At 50.9% G+C, this 19,588-nt stretch overlaps 1 protein-coding gene across 7 annotated transcripts in view; it reads left to right on the top strand.

The window, feature by feature from the left end:
• The window catches only part of STARD8 (StAR related lipid transfer domain containing 8), a 110,026-nt gene extending 90,838 nt beyond the window's left edge, over positions 1-19,188 (top strand). For 3 of the 7 annotated variants that reach the window (XM_049872350.1, XM_049872348.1, XM_049872349.1), the window contains 13 exons: positions 4,298-4,369; positions 7,513-7,594; positions 8,788-8,851; positions 10,082-11,472; positions 12,067-12,240; positions 13,197-13,356; positions 13,864-14,062; positions 14,485-14,695; positions 14,982-15,096; positions 15,387-15,611; positions 16,623-16,840; positions 16,953-17,129; positions 17,322-19,188. In XM_049872350.1, the coding sequence (XP_049728307.1) occupies positions 4,298-4,369; positions 7,513-7,594; positions 8,788-8,851; positions 10,082-11,472; positions 12,067-12,240; positions 13,197-13,356; positions 13,864-14,062; positions 14,485-14,695; positions 14,982-15,096; positions 15,387-15,611; positions 16,623-16,840; positions 16,953-17,129; positions 17,322-17,439 (3,206 nt within the window). In that variant the 3' untranslated portion in view covers positions 17,440-19,188. Of the gene's footprint in view, positions 1-1,868; positions 1,935-1,969; positions 3,473-4,297; positions 4,370-7,512; positions 7,595-8,787; positions 8,852-10,081; positions 11,473-12,066; positions 12,241-13,196; positions 13,357-13,863; positions 14,063-14,484; positions 14,696-14,981; positions 15,097-15,386; positions 15,612-16,622; positions 16,841-16,952; positions 17,130-17,321 lie in introns of those variants that run through there. The other 4 variants (XM_049872353.1, XM_049872351.1, XM_049872347.1 and 1 more) reach the window with 3 other exon arrangements.
• The last annotated feature ends 400 nt before the right edge of the window (positions 19,189-19,588 follow it).

Below are 19,588 nucleotides of genomic sequence, written 5' to 3'. Positions count from 1 at the left end.
AGAATAGGAGTGGGAAGGGAACTCACTTGCTGAATGCTTGGTACTATGTGCCATACTCTCTCCAGTATTTTATGTAATGCTCACAAGAGCTATAAGAAGTAGATGCTCTTACCCCCATTTTACAGAGGAGGAAACTGAGGCTTAGAAAGGTTAAGCAACTTGCCAAAAGTCAAAGAGCTAGTGACTGGCAGTGCCAGGATTTGAACCCAGGCCTGATATTGTACTAGGCCACAAGGGCAGAAAAAGGTTGGGGGCCCTGGAGTTGGATATTTGAATCTAAGTCATCAAGGCTGAGCTTTCCCTTAAGTTAGCTCTTGTTTTAAAAACCATCCTTGCCCCTGAAATGTAGCTGAATACCAAGACCCTTACTTGCAGGGTATCTGAGGGCAGGTGGCACAATGCAATGGAAAAGAGTGCTGCTGGACATGGAATTAAAAGATCAGGATTATAGTCTCAGCTGTGACACTTAACTCTCTGTGACCTTGGAAAAGCCCCTCAGGCCTCAGTATGCCCAATACTGTAGCTTAAAAAAAAATACTGACATGAAGTAACCCACCATAGACCAATTAAATCAGTCTCTGGGGATGGAGCCCCCGGCATTGGTATTTTTAAAAAGGTCTCTAGATGTTTCTAATGTGCATCTAAGGTTGAAATTCGCTAAGCCACATGGTAATTTAGGCCAGCACTTCTCAAACTTTAATGTGCATTCAAATCACCTGAGGATCTTGTCAGTTGTAGATTCTGATTCAGTAGCTCTGAGGTGGCACCTGGGAGTCTGCATTTCTGACAAGCTCCCAGGTGATCCTGATGCTGCTAGTACAGGGAGCGCTCTTTGACTAGGGAGGAGTTAGGGCTCTTTACACAGGAATCAAAGAGCTTGGGGCTCACCGGAGTGAGCTAGTCCCCTTCCTACTAACCCTTGCCAGGGCCACTGCCTAGCATTAGGGTAGCAGACAGGCTGTCGGCACTGCCCCCCATGGGCTCTGTGGCTTGGTGCAGATGTGTGAGAAATAGGATTGGGGGGCGGATTACTTCAGTCTGTTACCTCCTTCAGGCTTAGGAAGGAGAACAGGAGTAAGAGTGGGAGGCGCCTCTCTCCTTATCGCTCCTCCTCTGTGTTCTGCCAAAAGTGACTGAGAGCGGAAGCGAGATTTCAAGGAGCTCCAGGGTGACAAAAACTGTTACGCGTGCGTCTACTAACCATAAGTTTGGTGGTTGGAGCTCACCCAGAGGCGCCTCAGAAGAAAGACCTGGTAATCTGCTTCCGAAAAATCACAGCCATGAAAACTATGAAATGTAGTTCTACTCTAACACACATGGTGTTGCCATGAGTAGGAATCAGTTCAATTGCAAGTGTTTTTGTTTGTTTGTTCGTTTGCTTATGGCATGCAGGCAATCCCTGGGGATTGGCTCCCCTGCCTGGGGTGGCCATACCAGACTTGTGAACCTTAGGGGTCACTGTCTCCTCCTGGGCCTGCCTCTCTGGAAATTCTGACCCAGTCCATCCTTTGGCGCCCCCTTTTTTGTCTTAATGACAGGAAAGTAGAGCTGGCTGCCAGGAGGGGCACTGAGGATGGGGAAGGGCCATTGTCTTTCAAATGCTCCCTCGGCCTGCATAAGTCCTCCGGGGCTGGTCTTACCACATTACCCAGACTGCCACTGGCCTAGAAACTTGGATCCTTTCCCAGACCTCCGTTGCCCCCTGCCAGCTGGGCTGTGGTAGGGCAAGAGCAGAAGTAATGCTAGCTGGTCTGTTCTGTAACAAACATTTGCTAGGGCCTCTCAATCGTGCTAGTGATTTCTAGATCTTTACCATAGGTTAAAAAGTTGCATTAACATAAAACACATACACATAAATTCCTTTCCAGAAAAAGCTGTGGGTTAGGATCCAGGAGCCCTGGGATCTGGAGCTGGCTTTGCAAATCGAGGTCCAGGTACAGATGTCCTCTCCCTCAGACTGTGTCCTGCAGTCTCCATGCTAACCTCTGTCACTAACTCCTTATCACATTTTGGTTATGGAATGTATTGTGCATTGTCTTATCACAGCATATTGTCTGTTTACTTGTCTGCCTCCCTCACGAACCTGTCAACCCCCTAAAAGAATACCTGGCACACAGGAGGGCAGGGGCAGATTATCCAATAAGCAAGGTAAGCACAGGCTTACTTATGCTTACTTACTAATCACATATCAAAGTGAAACCCGTGTGAAATTGTTCACTACAAATTAGTAAGTAAGCACAAATGAACCCATGCTTACCTTGCTTACTAAGTCATCTGTCCCTGTCAGGGACTGTAAATTTGAAAAGAGGCTTTTTGATTCTGTAGGAAGGTGCTCTGGGGTTGGGAAAGAGACAAATGCCAGCCATACTTAGAAGGAAAATATTTGATGTGGTGAAAAAAAGGTGAAATTGTTGACCACAGATTAGTAAGTAAGCATGAATAAGCCTGTGCTTACCTTGCTTATTGAATAATCCACCTCTGCAGTAGGGGCTCAGGAAAGACTTGTCTAATGAAGAGATGACGCCTGCTCAGGTGGGCAGTCCTAAAGAGAAGTCAGCATAGCTTCAGATACACCCTCACACACACACACACACACACATGCACTGGTGCACATTCCTGATCACATATTGCTCCTGCCTGTGTCAGCTACACAGAGACATGCCCAGATAGCGGAGTGAATATGTGAGCAAACGTGTGTGTGTATGTGCATGTGTGTGTACGTGCATACACATGCCTGAGCAGATGGAGTTGCTTGTGGATAGAACCAGATGCACGATCCCACACTAACCTGCGTGGATCGTGGACATGAGCAAACTTGGCTATAACTATATGCAGAGACAGATGCTGGTACCCACCCTATACAGTACGTACAGTCGCTGAGATGCACAGATGTTCATCCCAACGCCACTCCTTTTGCCCTGTAAACTTCCGGGGGCCTGGGGGCTGCAGACATTTCTCTTCTCACCCTAAAATTGTCATCAGTGTGTGACTCTTGAGGAATCTATTATCTTTTTGACAGGGTTCCGCCCTCCCTCACTCTTCCCTCCCAGTGTCTACCTACCCAGCATCTCTGCACTGTTTTGTCCTTTATCTTATCAGTCCTGGCTGCCAGGATGTCATCCTGGATTTCCTTGTGGGAGAACACTGGGAAGAAAGAGTTCTTCCTGTCTTGGAAAAGCCCCACCAGTCTCCTTGGAGTCCTCTGGTCAGCGGGGCCAGCCAACCACAGGCACTAAGGAAGTGGAGGAAATGTTGGGGGCAGGACTGTATCTCCAGAGCAGCCCTGCTGAGGCCAGCAGTCCCTGCTGCGATTTCAGGTCCTATGGTTCTAGCCCCTCTCCTCCCTGGCACCACCTGGGTGGGGAGCAAATAGCTGCCTGGGCAGTCTCAGGTCTTTGCTCCTGGTATTCGGCCTATCCTAAGAGGGCCGCCTTTGTGGCTGCAGTCAAGCTGCACATTCCCACTGAGGCAGGTAAGGATGTCCAGCCCTGTGCCAGGCACTTCCTGGGTAGAGGTGGGAGGCCCACCAGCCACTGCCATGCAAGACTCCCAGAGGCCAGAGCTGTGTCAGCATGACATTCAACACTGGGTGGTGCTACAAATTGGCAGTGCCACTAGGGAGAGCTGGGGCAGTCCTGGAAACCTCTCTGGGGAGCGAGGGGTGGAATTGGATAAGTAGTAGGGGAAGAAGAGCACTGGGTAAGCTGCTACGTCAGAAGGGCAGGAACCCCGGGATTGGAGTCCAGCCAAGCTTGGACTCCAACCCAGGACTGTGCTGCTTCTTCAACTGTGAGACTGTAGACAGGTCACTTCCTTTCTGAGCCTCAGTTTGTATATCTAAAACTGATATACAGGTTGTCATATATATTAAATAAGATTTGGTTAACAAAGTGCTACAGAGAGTTAGGGATGATAATGAGAGAAAGAATAATAATAATCGTTTAACATTTTGTATGTCCTAGCTGTGCTAGGATGATCTACCCAGGGACTTGGAAGAGGATGGCTCCCTGGGAGGGTTCGGTGGGGGGTGGAGGACACAGCTGTGGCTTCGTATCCCAGCAGTACTCCTTGACCTGGGACATTCCTGGGAGTTGCTGACAGTGGTGGGTTATGTTCTTGGCCAGGGGGCCGAGAAGGGAGAGGGAGTTCAAAATGGGCAGGGAAAGAGGCATGAGGCTCAAGAAGGCTGTGACCTGGACATACAGGAGGCAGGGCTTGGGGAGCAAAGATGAGGCAACATACATGCATCCTGTTAACCCCATTTCTCCACGTGTTTCTCTTCCCCTTTCTGTTTCAGAAGTCGAGACCAAAAAAGCATGTGAGTGGCTCCGAGCAACAGGATTCCCTCAGTATGCTCAGCTTTTTGAAGGTAAGGCTACTCAGTTGTTCCTCCCACCCCCAAAACTTTCCATATCTCAGGGTTTTTTTTAAATAGATTTTATTTTTTAGAGCAGTTTTAGCTGTACAGAAAAATTATGCAGAAAGTCCTCCCTCTCTTCTGTGTACAATTTATCCTGTTATTAACATCTTGCCTTTTGTTTGTTGCAATTGATGAACCAATATTGACACATTACCCAAAAACCCACTGCCATCGAGTCAATTCCGACTCATAGCGACCCTATAGGACAGAGTAGAACTGCCCCATGTGGTTTCCAAGGAGTGCCTGGCGGATTCCAACTGCTGACCTCTTGGTTAGCAGCCATAGCACTTAACCGTTATGCCACCAGGGTTGTCATTGATACATTATTATTATCTAAAATCCGTAGTTTTCATTAGGGTTCACTCCTTGTGTTGTACAGACCTATGGGTTTTGACAAACGCATAATGTCATGTATCCACTATTGCAGTATCATACAGATCAGTTTCACTGCCCTAAAAAGCCCCTGTGCTCCATCTATTCACCCCTCACCTCCTTCCCCTCAATCCCTGCAACCACTATTTTTAGTGTCTCTTTTTTTTAGAGCTTTACTTTTTCCAGAGTGTCATATAGTTGGAATCATACAGTATTAATGCTCAATTTTTCATCCATAAAATGGGGCAAATCAAATCCTTTCTCCTACCACAGGAGCCCTGGTGGCACAGTGGTTAAGCACTTGGCCGCTAATCAAAAGGTTGGCAGTCTGAATCCACCAGCTGCTCCTTGGAAACCCTTATGGGGCAGTTCTACTCTGTCCTACGGGGTTGCTATGAGTCGGAATCGACTCAGTGGCAATGGGTTTTTTTGTTTGTTTCCTCCTACCACACAAGAAGCTGTGTATCCTGGTTCTGCTCAAAAAAATTCTCAGGGACTTTGGGTTTTTAGTTACAACCACTATTTCCTACATCATCATGTCTCTACTGGATCAGCTTCTACAGGCTCTAGTGTTTCCCACATATTAAAGTACTTTCTCTTGACCAGGGTCACTGCTTTGTGCAACTTCTAAGGATGGTATTTGCATAGATACAGTGTGAAGGGAGCCTCTTGGAGATGTGCACCCTGGTGGCCCCGCCTTAACCTTGCCTTACCTGCAGCAATGGCCTCATATCTGTTTCTTCATTTTTCTTCTTTTCTTTAGAGCTTTTCACACTTGCTGTTTCCACTTCCCCTCTTCTTCTTACACCCCACTGCACCCTGGCTTTATCCCTACCTCACCAATAAGACAGTCCTTGTCAAGCTGCACGTGGTCACATTCAGTGGCCACTCCCAGTCCTTGTCTTACTCAATTTTTCAACAGCATTCAGTGCAGCCGGCCACTCCTTCCTTTGGCTGCTGAGACAACCCCCTCTCCTGGCTGGGATTGCCTCTGGCTGCTTCTTCTCAGTCTCCTTAGCTGACTGTACTTCCTCTAGCTGATGTCTAAATGTTGGAGTGTCCCAGGACTCAATCCTGGGCCCTCTTCTCTCTCAACATTTCTTTCCCATGGGATCCTCATTCAAGTGTCCTCTACATTCTGATGACTTCCAAATATGTCCAGACCTCACTTCAACTGCCAATTCAACATCTCTGCTCAGATATCCAACAAGCATCTCAGATTTAACATGTCTAAAACCAAGCTCCTGATGGTTGCCTCCCCATAAACGTGCCCTTCCTCCTGTTCCCTGTTCCAGTAGATGGCACCACTGGCCACTCACTTGCTCAAGCCACATAGCCAGGAATCATTCTTAATTCCTCTTTTCCCTCATCCCCACATATCTAACCCATCATCAAGTACCATCTCCCTTCAAAATATATCTTTAATCTATCCACTTCTCACCACCTCCACTGCTACCCCCTGGTCATCACCACTCACCTGGACTAGTACGCTAGGCTCCTGCCCAGCCTCCCTGCTTCCACTTTTGCCCTCCTGTAGTCTGTTCTCTACACAGCAGCCAGAGAGATCCTGTTCACCATAGGTGTGTCACATCACTCCTCTGCTACAAACCCTCCAATGGCTTCTCAGCATCCTCAGGATGAAATAAACCCAAATGCTTTACTCTAGCTGATGAGACTCTGCATGGTCCACCTTGTATTTACTACTTTCTCCTTTGCTTTGTATGTTCCAGGCTCCTTTCTACTATTTGTTCACACCAAGCTTCTCCCTCCTTGGAACCTTGATGTTACCCCTGCCGGGAATGCTCTTGCCAGGCTCTTTGCATGGCTGTCTCCTTCTTTTCCTTCAGAATTCAGCTCAGGAGTTACTTCCTCAGAAAGGCCTTCCCTGATTACCCACTCTACAAATAGCCCCACACTCTACAGCTTCTTTTTACTCCAGTCACCCTGGCTAATTTCCTTCATAGTGTTTATAACTGCATTATCTTTTTGTTTAGTGCATTGTTTATTGTCTGTCTTCCCCATGAGAGTCTGAACTCTGTGAAGACAGGAATCATTTTGTCACTTTTGTCTTGTTCTCTGCCTTATCCCCAGTGTCTTGCACAGTGTCTGGCACACAGTTGATGCCTAATAAATATTAGTTGAATTAGTAAATGAATAAATCGGCTTGTTTAACCCAGTAAGGCAGAGTGGTGTGGGATTTCTTGAATTCTCTCTCTCCCCTGTTCCTTCCTCTCTCCTCTCCCCTCCCTGAATCCTAGGGAGTGGATTCCCACTGTTCTAGACAATAGAAGGAAGTGAGGTATTCTTTGGCTGCACACTGTCCCTTCTGCCCTCCCTCCCTTCCTCCCCAAGAGGGGTGAGCCAAGGAGGAGGTTCCCTGTCTAAGCAGTCCAGGATTTGAAGGGGCTGAGGGATACCAGGTTGGCTCTTGGCAGCCACCCAAGGCCTCAGGCCTGCCATCACCCATGGATCTGCTTTGCTGACTGATGGGATCTTCTCGTCCAACTCAACCCACCTGTTCTCTCCCTGACGTTTGCCCAGACTGCCAACCGTGAGCTCTCTAGGTCCCCCTTCTTAGCTCTGGGCTTCTTTCTTTATGTTTGGCTCTTGGCTCCCTACTTCCCCCGTTTCCTGGCCTCCCCTCTCCAGCTCAAGGTATCCTGGGGCTGAGTTCCTGACCTACTTTCCTGGACTCATCTTTGCTTCTCTCTGACATACAGAAGGTTCGTTCCCACTGGATATCGACTCTGTGAAGAAGGACCACAGTTTTCTGGATGAGGACTCTCTGGGGGCCCTGTGCAGGTAGGGGAGCCTCAGGCCGCAGGCTTGGCTTGGGGCTTCCTCATGGGAAAAAAATCCCTTATACCCTCTAACAGAGGAGGAGTCCAGCATATTAACCAAGCTCATCTTCTGCACTGGCCTCACTCATTCTGTTTTCTGTCTGTGACACCCTTACCTAGTCAATCTAGCTAGAAAGCCAAGATCTGACCTTGATTCTTTTCTCCCTTAAGTTATAGTCCCTAAACATTCCTCTGATTTGTCCCATCTCAACTCACACCACCTTGGCCCTTGTTTGAGGCCAAACAATGACTTCTTCTTGGATCTATTACCAAACCAAAAAACCAAACCCAGTGTCGTCGAGTCGATTCCAACTCATAGCAACCCTATAGGACAGAGTAGAACTGCCCCACAGAGTTTCCAAGGAGTGCCTGGCGGATTCAAACTGCTGACCCTTTGGCTAGCAGCTGTAGCACTTAACCACTACGCCACCAGGGTTTCCATGGATCTATTACAGTAGCCTCCTAACTGGCTTCCCTGCCTCCAATCTCTGCATTCTCTCTCCCCTCCCCCATCCATCCTCTCTACACAGCCACCAGAGTCAGCTTTGTAAAGCTCCAAGCAGACTCTCCTCTGCTTAAAAATTGTCACTGGCTCCCCACTGCTTACAGAGGAAAGTCCAAAGTTTTTTTAACAGGACACCTGAGGCCCTTTGCACTCTGGCTTTGATCTATCTTACCAGCCTCAATCACACCCTTCTTACACTCACACTGGTCTGTTTACTGACCATTTCCCTCTATACCTTGTTACAGTGTCCTGTCTAAGCCTGGGATAAGAGTTTCTCTTTCCCTAAAAATCCCACTTCTGTCTTCTAGGAAGCCTTCTCTTAACTATACTCCTCTTCCTTCATAGAAATTCCTTGTCTCGTCCTCTGTGTCTCCATTGTGCCTTCTGTTTAATACTCTGCTCTTGAACCAGTCCCATCTCTGTAGTGGTTTGCTTCCATCTCTATAATATCTTTGAGGAAAGAGACCATACTCTTTCCAGCATTGTGTCTGGCACTTGAACCTTCATGAACGCCGGGGCTTGGATCAGTTTTGATGGCTTGGACATGGGAAGTGGTGGATAGATTTTTCTGTCTTGGGAGTATCTTGGTAGGCCATTCCAGGTTTTGGGGGTTGGAACCCTTGGGTAAATACTGCTTTGTCTTTTTGCAGGAGGCTGATGACCTTGAACAATTATGCCTCGATGAAACTAGAGGTTCATTTTCAGTGCAAGCAGGTGAATCCTTGCAGGGGTGGGATCCGTGGGAACCATGGGGAACCTAGGACATACGCAAGCCTCTTGGGAAATTAGTTCCAATACCCTAGAAGTCTGGAGTGCCTGCAGCAATGCCTTGCTCCAACCTGGAGGCGGGGATGTAGGGAGCTCCACGTGGTCACTGGGTTTTGTGAAGCCTGGTCTAGGGATTAGAGTGTAGGAGTAAATATCCTGGCCCGTGGCATTATCCACCCCCCATCAGCCCACCTCTTCCTCCTGGGTTTACCAGTAATTTGACCTATTGGTGGCCCCTTCCTCAGGAAAATCCATCTGCCTCCTCTCCATGCTCTGTGATGGCTAAAGTTCCTTGAATAGAGGGCAGAAACAGAATAATACAGTGGGAAGATAAAGGTCTTAGAAGTCAGGATCCCCATTCTCACCCCCACAAGGTCTTTCCCCCTCTCGACCACATTTTCCCCATCTCTACAATGAATTATGAATTGGGAGGAATTAATAGCCTCCAAAGGCCTTTCCAACTCTGCAGTTTTGGGATAGCAGAAATTGAGAAGACTCTTGGTCTGTACATAGCCCTGGAATAAAGGTCATGATCCTATCCTTCCCTGAGGACAGGCTTTATTAGTTTCCTCTGGGGCTTTCCCCACCAGAGACCTGCAGCCAGTGGGGCAGCCAAGTTGACAAAGCCCTGACCTGGGAAGCAGGAGACCCCTGGGGCCTCGTCCTAACTCTTCCACTGACTTATGATTGATCTTGAGCAAGCCTCTTCTACTCGCTGGGCCTCAGTTTTCCCACCTTACAAAAGAGGAGATGAATTAGAAAATCTAAAATTTCATTCTAGTTCTAGCATTCTGTGGTTCTTGTGTAAGACTACATACAGCCTAGAGACTAAGGAGGCTACTGAGGGCAGAAGGTCAAAAGGCCTGGGTCCTAGCCTTAGCTCTGACTTATTGCATGTCATTGTATGATCTTGGGCACATCCCTTCTCATTTGCATGTCTCAGTCTCCCTACCTGTAAAATGGTAGGGGTAGATTAATTACATGATCATTAACATTCATCTGGCCTCCATCTATGACTACTAGCTTCCTCTGGCATCCCCAGAGGCAGGTCATTTCCTCAACCAGAAAGTGGGGCCCTTAGCTCAAAGTTCCCCGAGAGTTTGGAGGCAGATTAAAGCAAAAACAAGGGCTTGTGGGATGGGCTCTTCTGACACCACCTTGTGGCACCTTCCCCAGAATGAAGACTCAGAAGAGGAAGAGCACTGTACCATCAGCAGCCACTGGGCTTTCCAGCGGGAAAGCAAACGCTGGTCTCTTGTGGGATCCTCTCACCTTCTGGCCCCACCAAGCCCTGGCCTGCCGGTGACCTCAAGCTGTGACAGTGTCCTCACTGAGCTTAGTGCCATCTCCCTGCCAGCCATCACTGTGAGCCTACCACCTGAGCCAGTGGACCTGCCCTTGCTAGACTGTACCCCAAGTCAAAGTGACCAGCCCTTCCTCAGCCCCACCCAGGATCAAGAACGACCTCAGGACAAAGCCAAGAAGCACAGTTCCAGGTGCTTCCTCAAGCACCTCGAGTCTCTAAGGAAGAAGGAAAAGGGTGGCAGTCGACAAGCAGAGCCCGAGCGTAACTCAACCACCTCAGAGAGGGCTGCCAAAGCCTCATCTTTCCGCAGTTGCCGTGGCTTCCTCTCAGCTGGATTCTACAGGGCCAAAAACAAGACAGCCACCTCAGCCTGCAGAGGTAGCACTGAGACTCAGGAGGCCTGGCCTGTGGCCACATTCCAGCATCCTCAGCAGGTACACTGGAGTGACTGCTTGGTGCATGTGCCTAGGGACCACAAACCAGGCACATTCCCTCACTCCCTGTCCATTGAGAGTCTGTGTCCTGAAGATGACTACCACCTGGCAGACTGGCAGCCAGGTAGGCACTGGGGTTACAAAGGGCGCCGGGGCTCCTGTGGCTCAGTAGGCAGCCATGCTAGCACCTATGACAACTTACCAGAGCTGTACCCAGCTGAGTCTGTACTGGCTGGGGCTGAGACTGAAGATGAGGAAGAAAACGAGGGCAGCTATGCCCACCTAGATGATATCCTCCAGCATGTATGGGGGTTGCAGCAGCAGGTAGAACTCTGGTCTCAGGCCATGTACTCAGACCTGGGGCATGGCAAGAAGGAAGAGGAAGAAGAAGAGGAGGCCACTTCATCAGTGGAAATAGCCACAGTTAAGGTTGAAGACCAAGGTGAGGCCCTGGCCCAGGCAGAGGCTCCAGCCCACAGAGACTTTCCAGCCCAGGTCCAGGCCGCCATCCAGACAGTAGTCCCAGCTCATGCTCAGGCCTCAGCCGACGCTGAGACCGTGGCACGGGCAGTGGCCAAGGCCCAGAACCCAGCCCAGGACAATGAGCAGGAGATAAATTCAGGCAGGGAACCCACTTCGGCCTTTAGCCTGTCTGTGAAAGAAGGACACTCCATTCCTGACACTGTAGCCTCCTCCAGTGAACTTAACAGTAGCGGGAACTCCATGAATGAAGCTGAGGCAGCTGGGTCTGCAGCTGGGCTCCAGGCATCAGAGCCCCGTGAACGGCGTGATTCAGGAGTTGGGGCCTCACTTACCAGACCCTGCAGGTGGGAGTTTAGGGTACGGGTTGGGGCAGGAGCCTCTGTTGTCTCTCTTTCTCTCAGGGAAGCAGATTTCTTAGTCATGAGGCCCAGGGGCAGGCTGGGTGATTTCCTCCAGGTAGCCAGTCCCTGGAGAGAAGTGGAAAGAACACAGGACTCAGGAATCCAGAGAGTTAGGTTCAGGACCTGCCACTGCTTTGACCTTGAGCAAATTATGACTCCTCTTTGGGTCTCAGTTTCCTTATCTGTAAACTGAGGGTGTTAGAGGAGATGGTCTCTGATCCCTAGTTTTGCCCTTCTGGGTTTCCTGGAGCAGCTCCCCACAGCAGTCTTACAATAGGTTGGGGGCTGGTACTGCTTCTTGGCACTAGATTGGTCTGAGCTCTGTGCCACCCTCCCTGAGAGCTTCTTGGCTTCTAGGTCAATCTAGAAGCTGAGACTAAGCTTTTTCTACCCTGAGGCCCAGTAGCAGTGGGGAGACTAGTCCAACCTCCCTGTATTTTCTTTCTTTCGGGAGGAAAAAAAGACTAGAAGAACACAACCTTTGCTAAGTTTTGCCCAAACCTGCTCCTCTGGCCCTCTCCCATCCACATTTGCCAGGAAGCTTCGTTGGCACAGCTTCCAGAACTCTCACCGTCCCAGCCTTAACTCGGAGTCACTGGAGATCAACCGCCAGTTTGCAGGCCAGATCAACCTCCTGCATAAGGGCTCACTGCTGCGGCTCACCGCCTTCATGGAGAAGTACACTGTGCCCCATAAGCAGGGCTGGGTCTGGTGAGTGGCTCTTGGGCCATGGTGGGCGGGGAGCTGCTAATTCAGGTCCTGGGCCCCTGCCTGCCCCCACCCCATGGCCCTGGGAGGGTTAGCACCAGATAGTGGGTACAGGCAGCCAGAGCCCACAAGCCAGCAGAGGAGGCTGGAGGTGCCATAGCCCGAGAGGTCAGCGTGCCTCTGAGTGGCTTGTGCCTATCTGTGGGGGATACACATGAAATACACATGTGTATGTGTGCCACATGTGAGAATGGTGTGTGTTTTGGGACCCTAGGTCCTCCAACTGTGCCTTTTCCACTCCACCCTCCACGCTGCTGCTGACGAGAGTGTCCTACAGTGTGGATTTAGCTGTCACTCTACTGAGAAGCCCCGTTCTGTGGCTCCCCATGGTTAAAGACTAAAGTCCACATTCCTTCCCATCATGATCCTCTCATGTTCTGGCCCTGCCCCATTTTACTGGCTTTGTTGTCTGCCATCCTCTAGCAGCACCACCTTACAGGCCAGTGGGACTAGTCACCCTTCCCTGAATGTGCTGTGCCCTTTTTCCTGCCTCTTTGCCTTTCTTCATGCTGTTCTTTCTACCTTTTCCCCATTTCTCCTCTGGGACAATGCCTACCTATCCCTCAAGAGCCTGCCGAGTAACCATCTCCTCTCTAAATCCTTCCCTGACCCGCTAGGTATAGTTCGCCTCCCTCATGCATCTGTCCCTAAGTCCTTGGCCTACTACTAGCCACATACATTGTCACTACCTGCTGACACAATGATCTCCTTAACCAGATTGAGAGCGCCCTGTGTTCCTCTGTGGCTCCCTAGGGCTGGGTCCAAAGCAGATGCTCAATGAGTGTGTTGAGTCTAGGGATATGGCATGTTTCTAACTCTGCTCGCTTCTCCTCAGCCTCCCGAGACTGCCCAGGTCTGTCCCATCCCCCTTCCTGACCTCTTGTCACTCCCCTAAACAGGTCAGTGCCCAAGTTCATGAAAAGGAACAAGACCCCAGACTACCGGGGCCAGCACGTGTTTGGAGTTCCACCCCTCATCCATATGCAGCGCACAGGTCAGCCATTGCCACAGAGCATTCAGCAAGCCATGCGCTACTTGCGCAGTCAGTGCCTGGACCAGGTAAGTCCTCCTGGGGGAGCCTGCAGAGAGATGGCACTAAGGGGAAGGCTGGAGCCCAGGGCTGAGGAGTTGGGGAAGGGAACTGCTTTGGCCTTCTGGCTGGGTCAGGATGTTCCACCAGGGACCTTTCCTATCCGAGGAAAGGCCAGAAAGGATGAAGCCAAAGCTCCCTTCTGCTCCTTAGGGCTGGAGCCTTCTGCCCAGCTCTGGAGTCTTCTGGCCCAGGCTTTGTAGTTCTTGTCTTCTAGGAGCCTGCCTTAGCCTCAGTCCATCTTTTCCTACCTCATCTGCACAAAAGCCATCTTTTTCTCTGGCCCTGAGACTATGAAAACCCTTCTCTTTGGTTTTGCCATTTCTTTCCTACTCTACCCAGCAGGAAGCCTGCCAGGCTTGGAAGTCTCTGGAGTGGCCTACACTCCTGACACCCAGTCCAGGGCTGGCCTCACAGTCTCCTCCTCCCCCCCGCCCGCATCTCTTCCTTCTCCCTCCCTCCCCTGCACGGGTCAGGTGGGCATCTTCCGCAAGTCTGGGGTGAAGTCCAGGATCCAGAACCTGCGTCAAATGAATGAGACCTCCCCAGACAATGTCTGCTATGAGGGTCAGTCAGCCTATGATGTGGCTGACCTGCTGAAGCAGTATTTCCGGGATCTGCCTGAGCCCATCTTCACTAGCAAGCTCACGACCACTTTCCTGCAGATCTACCAACGTAAGTTACCTGCACCTATTTCCAACAACCTGCCCCATTCACCATCTCCCTGAATCCCAGGGTTGGTGGAAGATAAGCCTGGTGTGGGCGAGTACATCCAGGCCTCTGAGCTCATTGGAACATGTACTATCTAGAGTTGGAGAGACTCTTGGAGAGAGATCACATTCTACTTCCCCAAACCCATTGTATGGAAGGGTAGACTGAGGTCCTGAGGAAGAGGAAGGACTTATATAAGGTTACACTGCAAGTTAGCAGAGTTCGATCTAGTGCCCAGGGCTCTGACCTCCCAGAGTAGACCTTTTACCTTTCTTCTCACTGCCTCCCCTGGGAACCAGTGAACCTCCCATTTTCCTAGAAGCAGTATGTTTGTTGCTGGAGCCTCAGGGGAATAAGAAGGGCTCTCTGCCATTCCTTCTTCACAGTCCTTCCCAAGGATCAATGGCTGGCAGCAGCACAAGCTGCCACCTTGCTGCTGCCTGATGAGAACCGAGAGGTGCTACAGACCCTGCTTTACTTCTTGAGTGACATTGCCTTGGCTGAGGAAAACCAAATGACGGCCGGCAACCTGGCAGTGTGCCTGGCACCCTCCATCTTCCACCTCAATGTCTCCAAGAAGGATAGCACCTCACCCAGGTGAAACAGGGAAGGGCATGTCAGGGTCAGGCAGTGGGGGGTTGGGCCCCAGAGGGCTTTTGGCTCTTGACAGTTGGCACAGCAGTACCAGGCCCCACCACAAAGGCCAGCCAGAATCCTCAGGGCTCAGGGACTGGCAGAGACTGTGGAACAGGGCCTTCTAAAAGATTGCAGGTTGTTTTGTGGTCAGGCCTGCAAAGCTGGCTTCCTGGGAGCAGGAAACCAATCTGTTAGCCAACGTGTTTTGTGCCCTTGTGCCACCCCCCGCCCCGATCCTTCTATCCAGGATCAAAAGCAAACGCAGGCTGGTTGGCCGGCCAGGCCTTAGGGACCTGAGTGAGAATATGGCTGCCACCCAGGGCCTATCACACATGATCAGTGACTGCAAGAAGCTTTTCCAGGTGAGTAAGTAACTCCAGGCCATGGTGTCTGATTACCAGACCTAGAGGAGCTATCAGGCCTGACTTTTCACCTCAAGTCAAGGGTAGAACCCGGCTTGTCACATCCTCTTCAACCCTTTGCTTCCAGCTCTTCCCCACAAGATTTTTCACCTACCTCACTGCAGTAGCCAGGCCTCTCCACTGCCCCTTAACATGAACTTGACAGAGGCCTCATAGGCTCTAGGACTGAAGAGCCCTGACCTTCTCCTGCTCCCCAAGGCCCCCAGCCTGGTGTGTCTGTACACTCCCAGGTGCCCCAAGACATGGTGTTGCAGCTGTGTGGCTCTTACACGGCAGCTGAGCTCAGCCCTCCTGGTCCAGCCCTGGCTGAGCTGCAGCGGGCCCAAGCTGCTGGAATGAGCCTGAGCCTCTACATGGAGGAGAGTGTTCAGGAACTGCTGCGTGATGCTGCTGAACGCTTCAAGGGCTGGATGAGCATGCCAGGACCCCAGGACACCGAGTTGGCTTGCAGGAAGGTGAGTACCACACCACCTGTGGTTGGCATGGGGGTGGGAGATAGCATGGTGCGGGGGAAGGGGACCAAAGAACACAAAGGCAGGAGCCAGGAAGGAGCTGTCTGCCAGTCTCGCTGTGCCTGATACTTGGATAATGTCAGCCAGCAGAGCAAATCCCTTAAGAAATCAAGAACCAAATTAAAGCAAGGTATTTCTCTCAGGGACCACCTGCCAGAATTACCTTTCAAAGCCCACTGTAGATGTGACCCTACTTTTCTAGCCTCAACTCCCATCTCTCCCTGCACTACAGTCAAGCTGAACTCCTTGCATTTCCACCTGTGTGCTGCTGCTTACACTGTTCCTGCTGCCTGGAATGACCAGCCCCCAGGCATTACACTTTAAGCCCAACCTTAATATGGCCCCTCCTCCATTCAGAGCCTTCTGGCATGCCCCACGCTAGAGGTGATTTCTGTCTTTCTCCTGGCACTAGCCACATGCTTTCTCAGGTTCTGATTGTTAGTAGCATTGCAAGCCTTGAAGTTTTCCATGTATGAAATGGTCATGCTATAACCTATCTTATAGGATCAGGGTGAGAACTTCACACAGTGTCTGGCATATACAAAACACTCAATAAATGGCAACTTTTGTTGTTGTACAAGTGTTTTACCTTCCACATTAGACAGTGAGTTCCTTGAGAATGATCATCATCTTATCTTTCTGCCCACTTCCAGAAATTCCAAGCACTGTGCCTATTTCATGGTAGGGCCTAATAGGTCTCTAAGAATGTGTCCCATCATCTCTGTGCTCTTTAGCATGCTGGGAAGCAGACATCCGGAAAGGAGAGAGAGGACAGGAAATGGGGGTGGCCCCTGTCCTCATCTGGAGAGGGTCAGCAGAGTAGCCCTGCAGCCTTCTCAGGGCTGGAGTGAGAGGAGCACCAGGCCCTACAGTTTGAGGCCTGGACTGGGAGAGTGGAGTCGGAATTTTCCAGCCCTGACAGCTGCCCCCTACCTCCACCTTTGTGGCCCCCAGGCACCAGACGGGCACCCCCTGCGTATGTGGAAGGCTTCCACAGAGGTGGCAGCCCCTCCGGCTGTGGTGCTACATCGTGTTCTACGGGAGCGGGCCCTTTGGGATGAGGACCTGCTGCGGGCCCAGGTTCTGGAAGCCCTGATGCCGGGTGTGGAGCTGTACCACTACGTCACGGATAGCATGGCACCTCACCCCTGCCGTGACTTTGTGGTACTCCGGTGAGGGACTCCAGTTGCCGCTCTGATGTGCTCTGTTGGTTGCTTTGGGGACAGGGGAAGTAGGGTGGGGACCAGCACCAGGAATCTAAATGTGTATGTCCCTTCCACGCAGGATGTGGCGTTCAGACCTGCCTCGTGGAGGTTGTCTACTTGTCTCTCAGTCGCTGGATCCTGAGCAGCCTGTACCAGAATCAGGGGTGAGGGCCCTGATGCTCACTTCCCAGTACCTCATGGAACCCTGTGGCCTGGGCCACTCTCGGCTCACTCACGTCTGCCGTGCTGACCTCAGGTACCAGGCCCAGATGGCCTGCACTGCCCTCTTAGTCCTAGCCCCCTCACTTGCCTCTCCCAGTGCCTTTCTACACCCCTTCCCCCATGCCTTTGATCCCTGGGAGTTTGGGGAAAATCTTTATTCCTTCCTCCTGGTGAGGGCTTCAGGGGAGTATCCACTGCTCATGCCTGGCTGCTTCTACTTCCGCAGGGGCCGTTCTCCTGACTGGTACAACAAAATCTTTGGGCACCTGTGTGCTATGGAGGTGGCAAAGATCCGGGATTCCTTCCCTACCCTGCAGGCAGGTGGCCCTGAGACAAAGCTGTGAGCTTCAGGCTGGTCCCAGGGTGACACCACCCAGGCTCCGTGGTACCAAAGGAGTAAGGAGAGAGTAAGAGAGGGCCAGGCCCCTGGATGCTGCTGCCAGGGGCAGAGCCAGGTCCAGCTTTGGCTCCAGCTGCCTGTCACCCTTTACTTCCTAAAGCTCCTCTGCACATACAAGGGAGAAGAGAACTTGGGTGTCCTATTTCTACTTCATGTTCACCCCAACTCCCTGTGTTCTACCCTCCCAAGAGAGGGGAATCGTTCTAGTAGCCAGAAGACTGCTATCCTCTACCTGCCCATAAAGCCACCACTCAGCCTGAAGCCTTAGCATCTCCCCCAACTGCAGCGGTGAGAGGTAAAGAGCAATGTGTGGTCCCAGCTCTCCACCAGACTAGAGGCCAAACCATCCTGTTGGGGTGCTAGGGTGCCTATGAGGTTGGGCAGAAGATTTTGGTCCTGCCTTTAGGCCCGGCATTGACCCTGAACTGGTTCTGGAGAAATTGGACTTGAGCAAATGGGCACAGGGGCAGCCTCAGCCACCACGTCCTGTTTTGTTTGCATAAATATGCTGCTGATTTTTATGAGGCTGATTTAAAGAGTAGGTATTTATGGGCCCCTAGGGTTTTTTTTTTTTTTTTTAGGGTTAGGAGGCAACATGATGATTTGGGATAGCTTGGGATGTGAGAGGGGGAGGAAGGACTTCTTTTTCTCAGGTCTCAAGAGACCAATGAACCAGTCTCCCTGCTTGGGCCCCACACTTGATCTGCCACTCCCTAGGGTCCTGGCTAGTCTTTGGCCATACACTGCAAGCTCAGATGCTTGAGTGGGCTCAAGGGCACGAGAGCTGTACCACTATAGCCCAAGGTGTGCACCTTCTGGCAGTCTGCTCCCTAGTTAACACTCCTGCTGTGGGACACCATGGAGAGGTCTTGGCGGGCTGAATGGACAGGCTTCCACAGCCTGAGACCGCTCAGCCCCTGGGCCAACTTCCCAAAACCCAAATATCAACCTGGAGATAGCACAGGCCTAGCAAAAGCAAACAGTGGCAAAAGCAGATAGAGGCAAGGAAAGAAGTATCTGTGTTCATGTCCTTTTTCCTCTTCTTGCTGGTTGTAGCATGCTAACAGCCCCTATCTCAAGCAGAGGCCTGGCCTCCTGGCCAGGCAACCAGTTAGCCAGATGGAAGGGCCTAGTATCATCTTAGCCAGCTGGGGCTTGATCCAAACCTGATCTACCCCACCCACCCACCTTCAGTCTTGGTTCATATAGAAATTCAAATGCCATGCAAATGCCAACTGGTGTTTTATTCTTCTTTCAGCTGAGTAAACTGGAGTGGGATGAGTCCCAGCCCCCCTTGTAATTGTAAATTTTAAGCCTGTGTGTTTGTACCTATAAATACTGTACAGTCAAAATATATATTCTATCATGAGCGCATTATAACTTCTGGTGGGGTCAGGGGTCTGGAAAGCCTGGGTAGGGGGTGGTGCAGGGTACTTAGATAAACCAGGAGAGGCAGAGAGCAGGGTACAGCGTGATCCCTCAGCAGAAAAATAAAGCATTACTCTGGCTGTGTGGCTATCTTTTTGCTGCGACAAGGACCTAGCAACTGGGAACAGGGTGGAGGGATCGGGGATGCAACTCAGGCTCAGTGTTTGGGGTCAGAGGTGGTGAGCATTCACTTCACCCTCTCCTGAGTCTCAACTTGCTGGCATCAGGCCTCAGGGTAAGGCCACAAGAGGAATGGAGAAGGGCCTCAGCTCTTCTCTTGGGAGGTGATGGGATGGAGGGGAGGTAGGGTTAAGAGAATCCAGGGCTTGAGCAGGTGAAAACCCCATCCTAGCCAGGGCCTCCAATATGAGTGGCTCACCAGCATCACCTCAGGCACGCTTACAGTAGCCCTAGAGTGAGATAACCCAGGCTGTGCTCTCCTTCCTTCCCCTTTTACACATTATATAAAAAAAAAAAAAAATTATTTATTTTTTTTATAAGCTGAAGGTTGAAGAGTGGGGACGCAACCCCAGGAGGCTTGGGGGCCCTGTTCTACCCAAAAACCAACTAAGAGAGGTCTTGTTACTGGAATAAGGCTGCTGCCTCTCACTGGTCAAGAACGAGCAGGTAAGCTTGTAGCTTTCCACACGAGCAAAGCTTTATTG

This window comes from Elephas maximus, chromosome X (genome assembly GCF_024166365.1).
Source record: "Elephas maximus indicus isolate mEleMax1 chromosome X, mEleMax1 primary haplotype, whole genome shotgun sequence".
Taxonomy (NCBI): domain Eukaryota; kingdom Metazoa; phylum Chordata; class Mammalia; order Proboscidea; family Elephantidae; genus Elephas; species Elephas maximus.
Note: the sequence above shows the minus strand (reverse complement) of the source record. Positions and strands in the feature narration are given on the sequence as shown.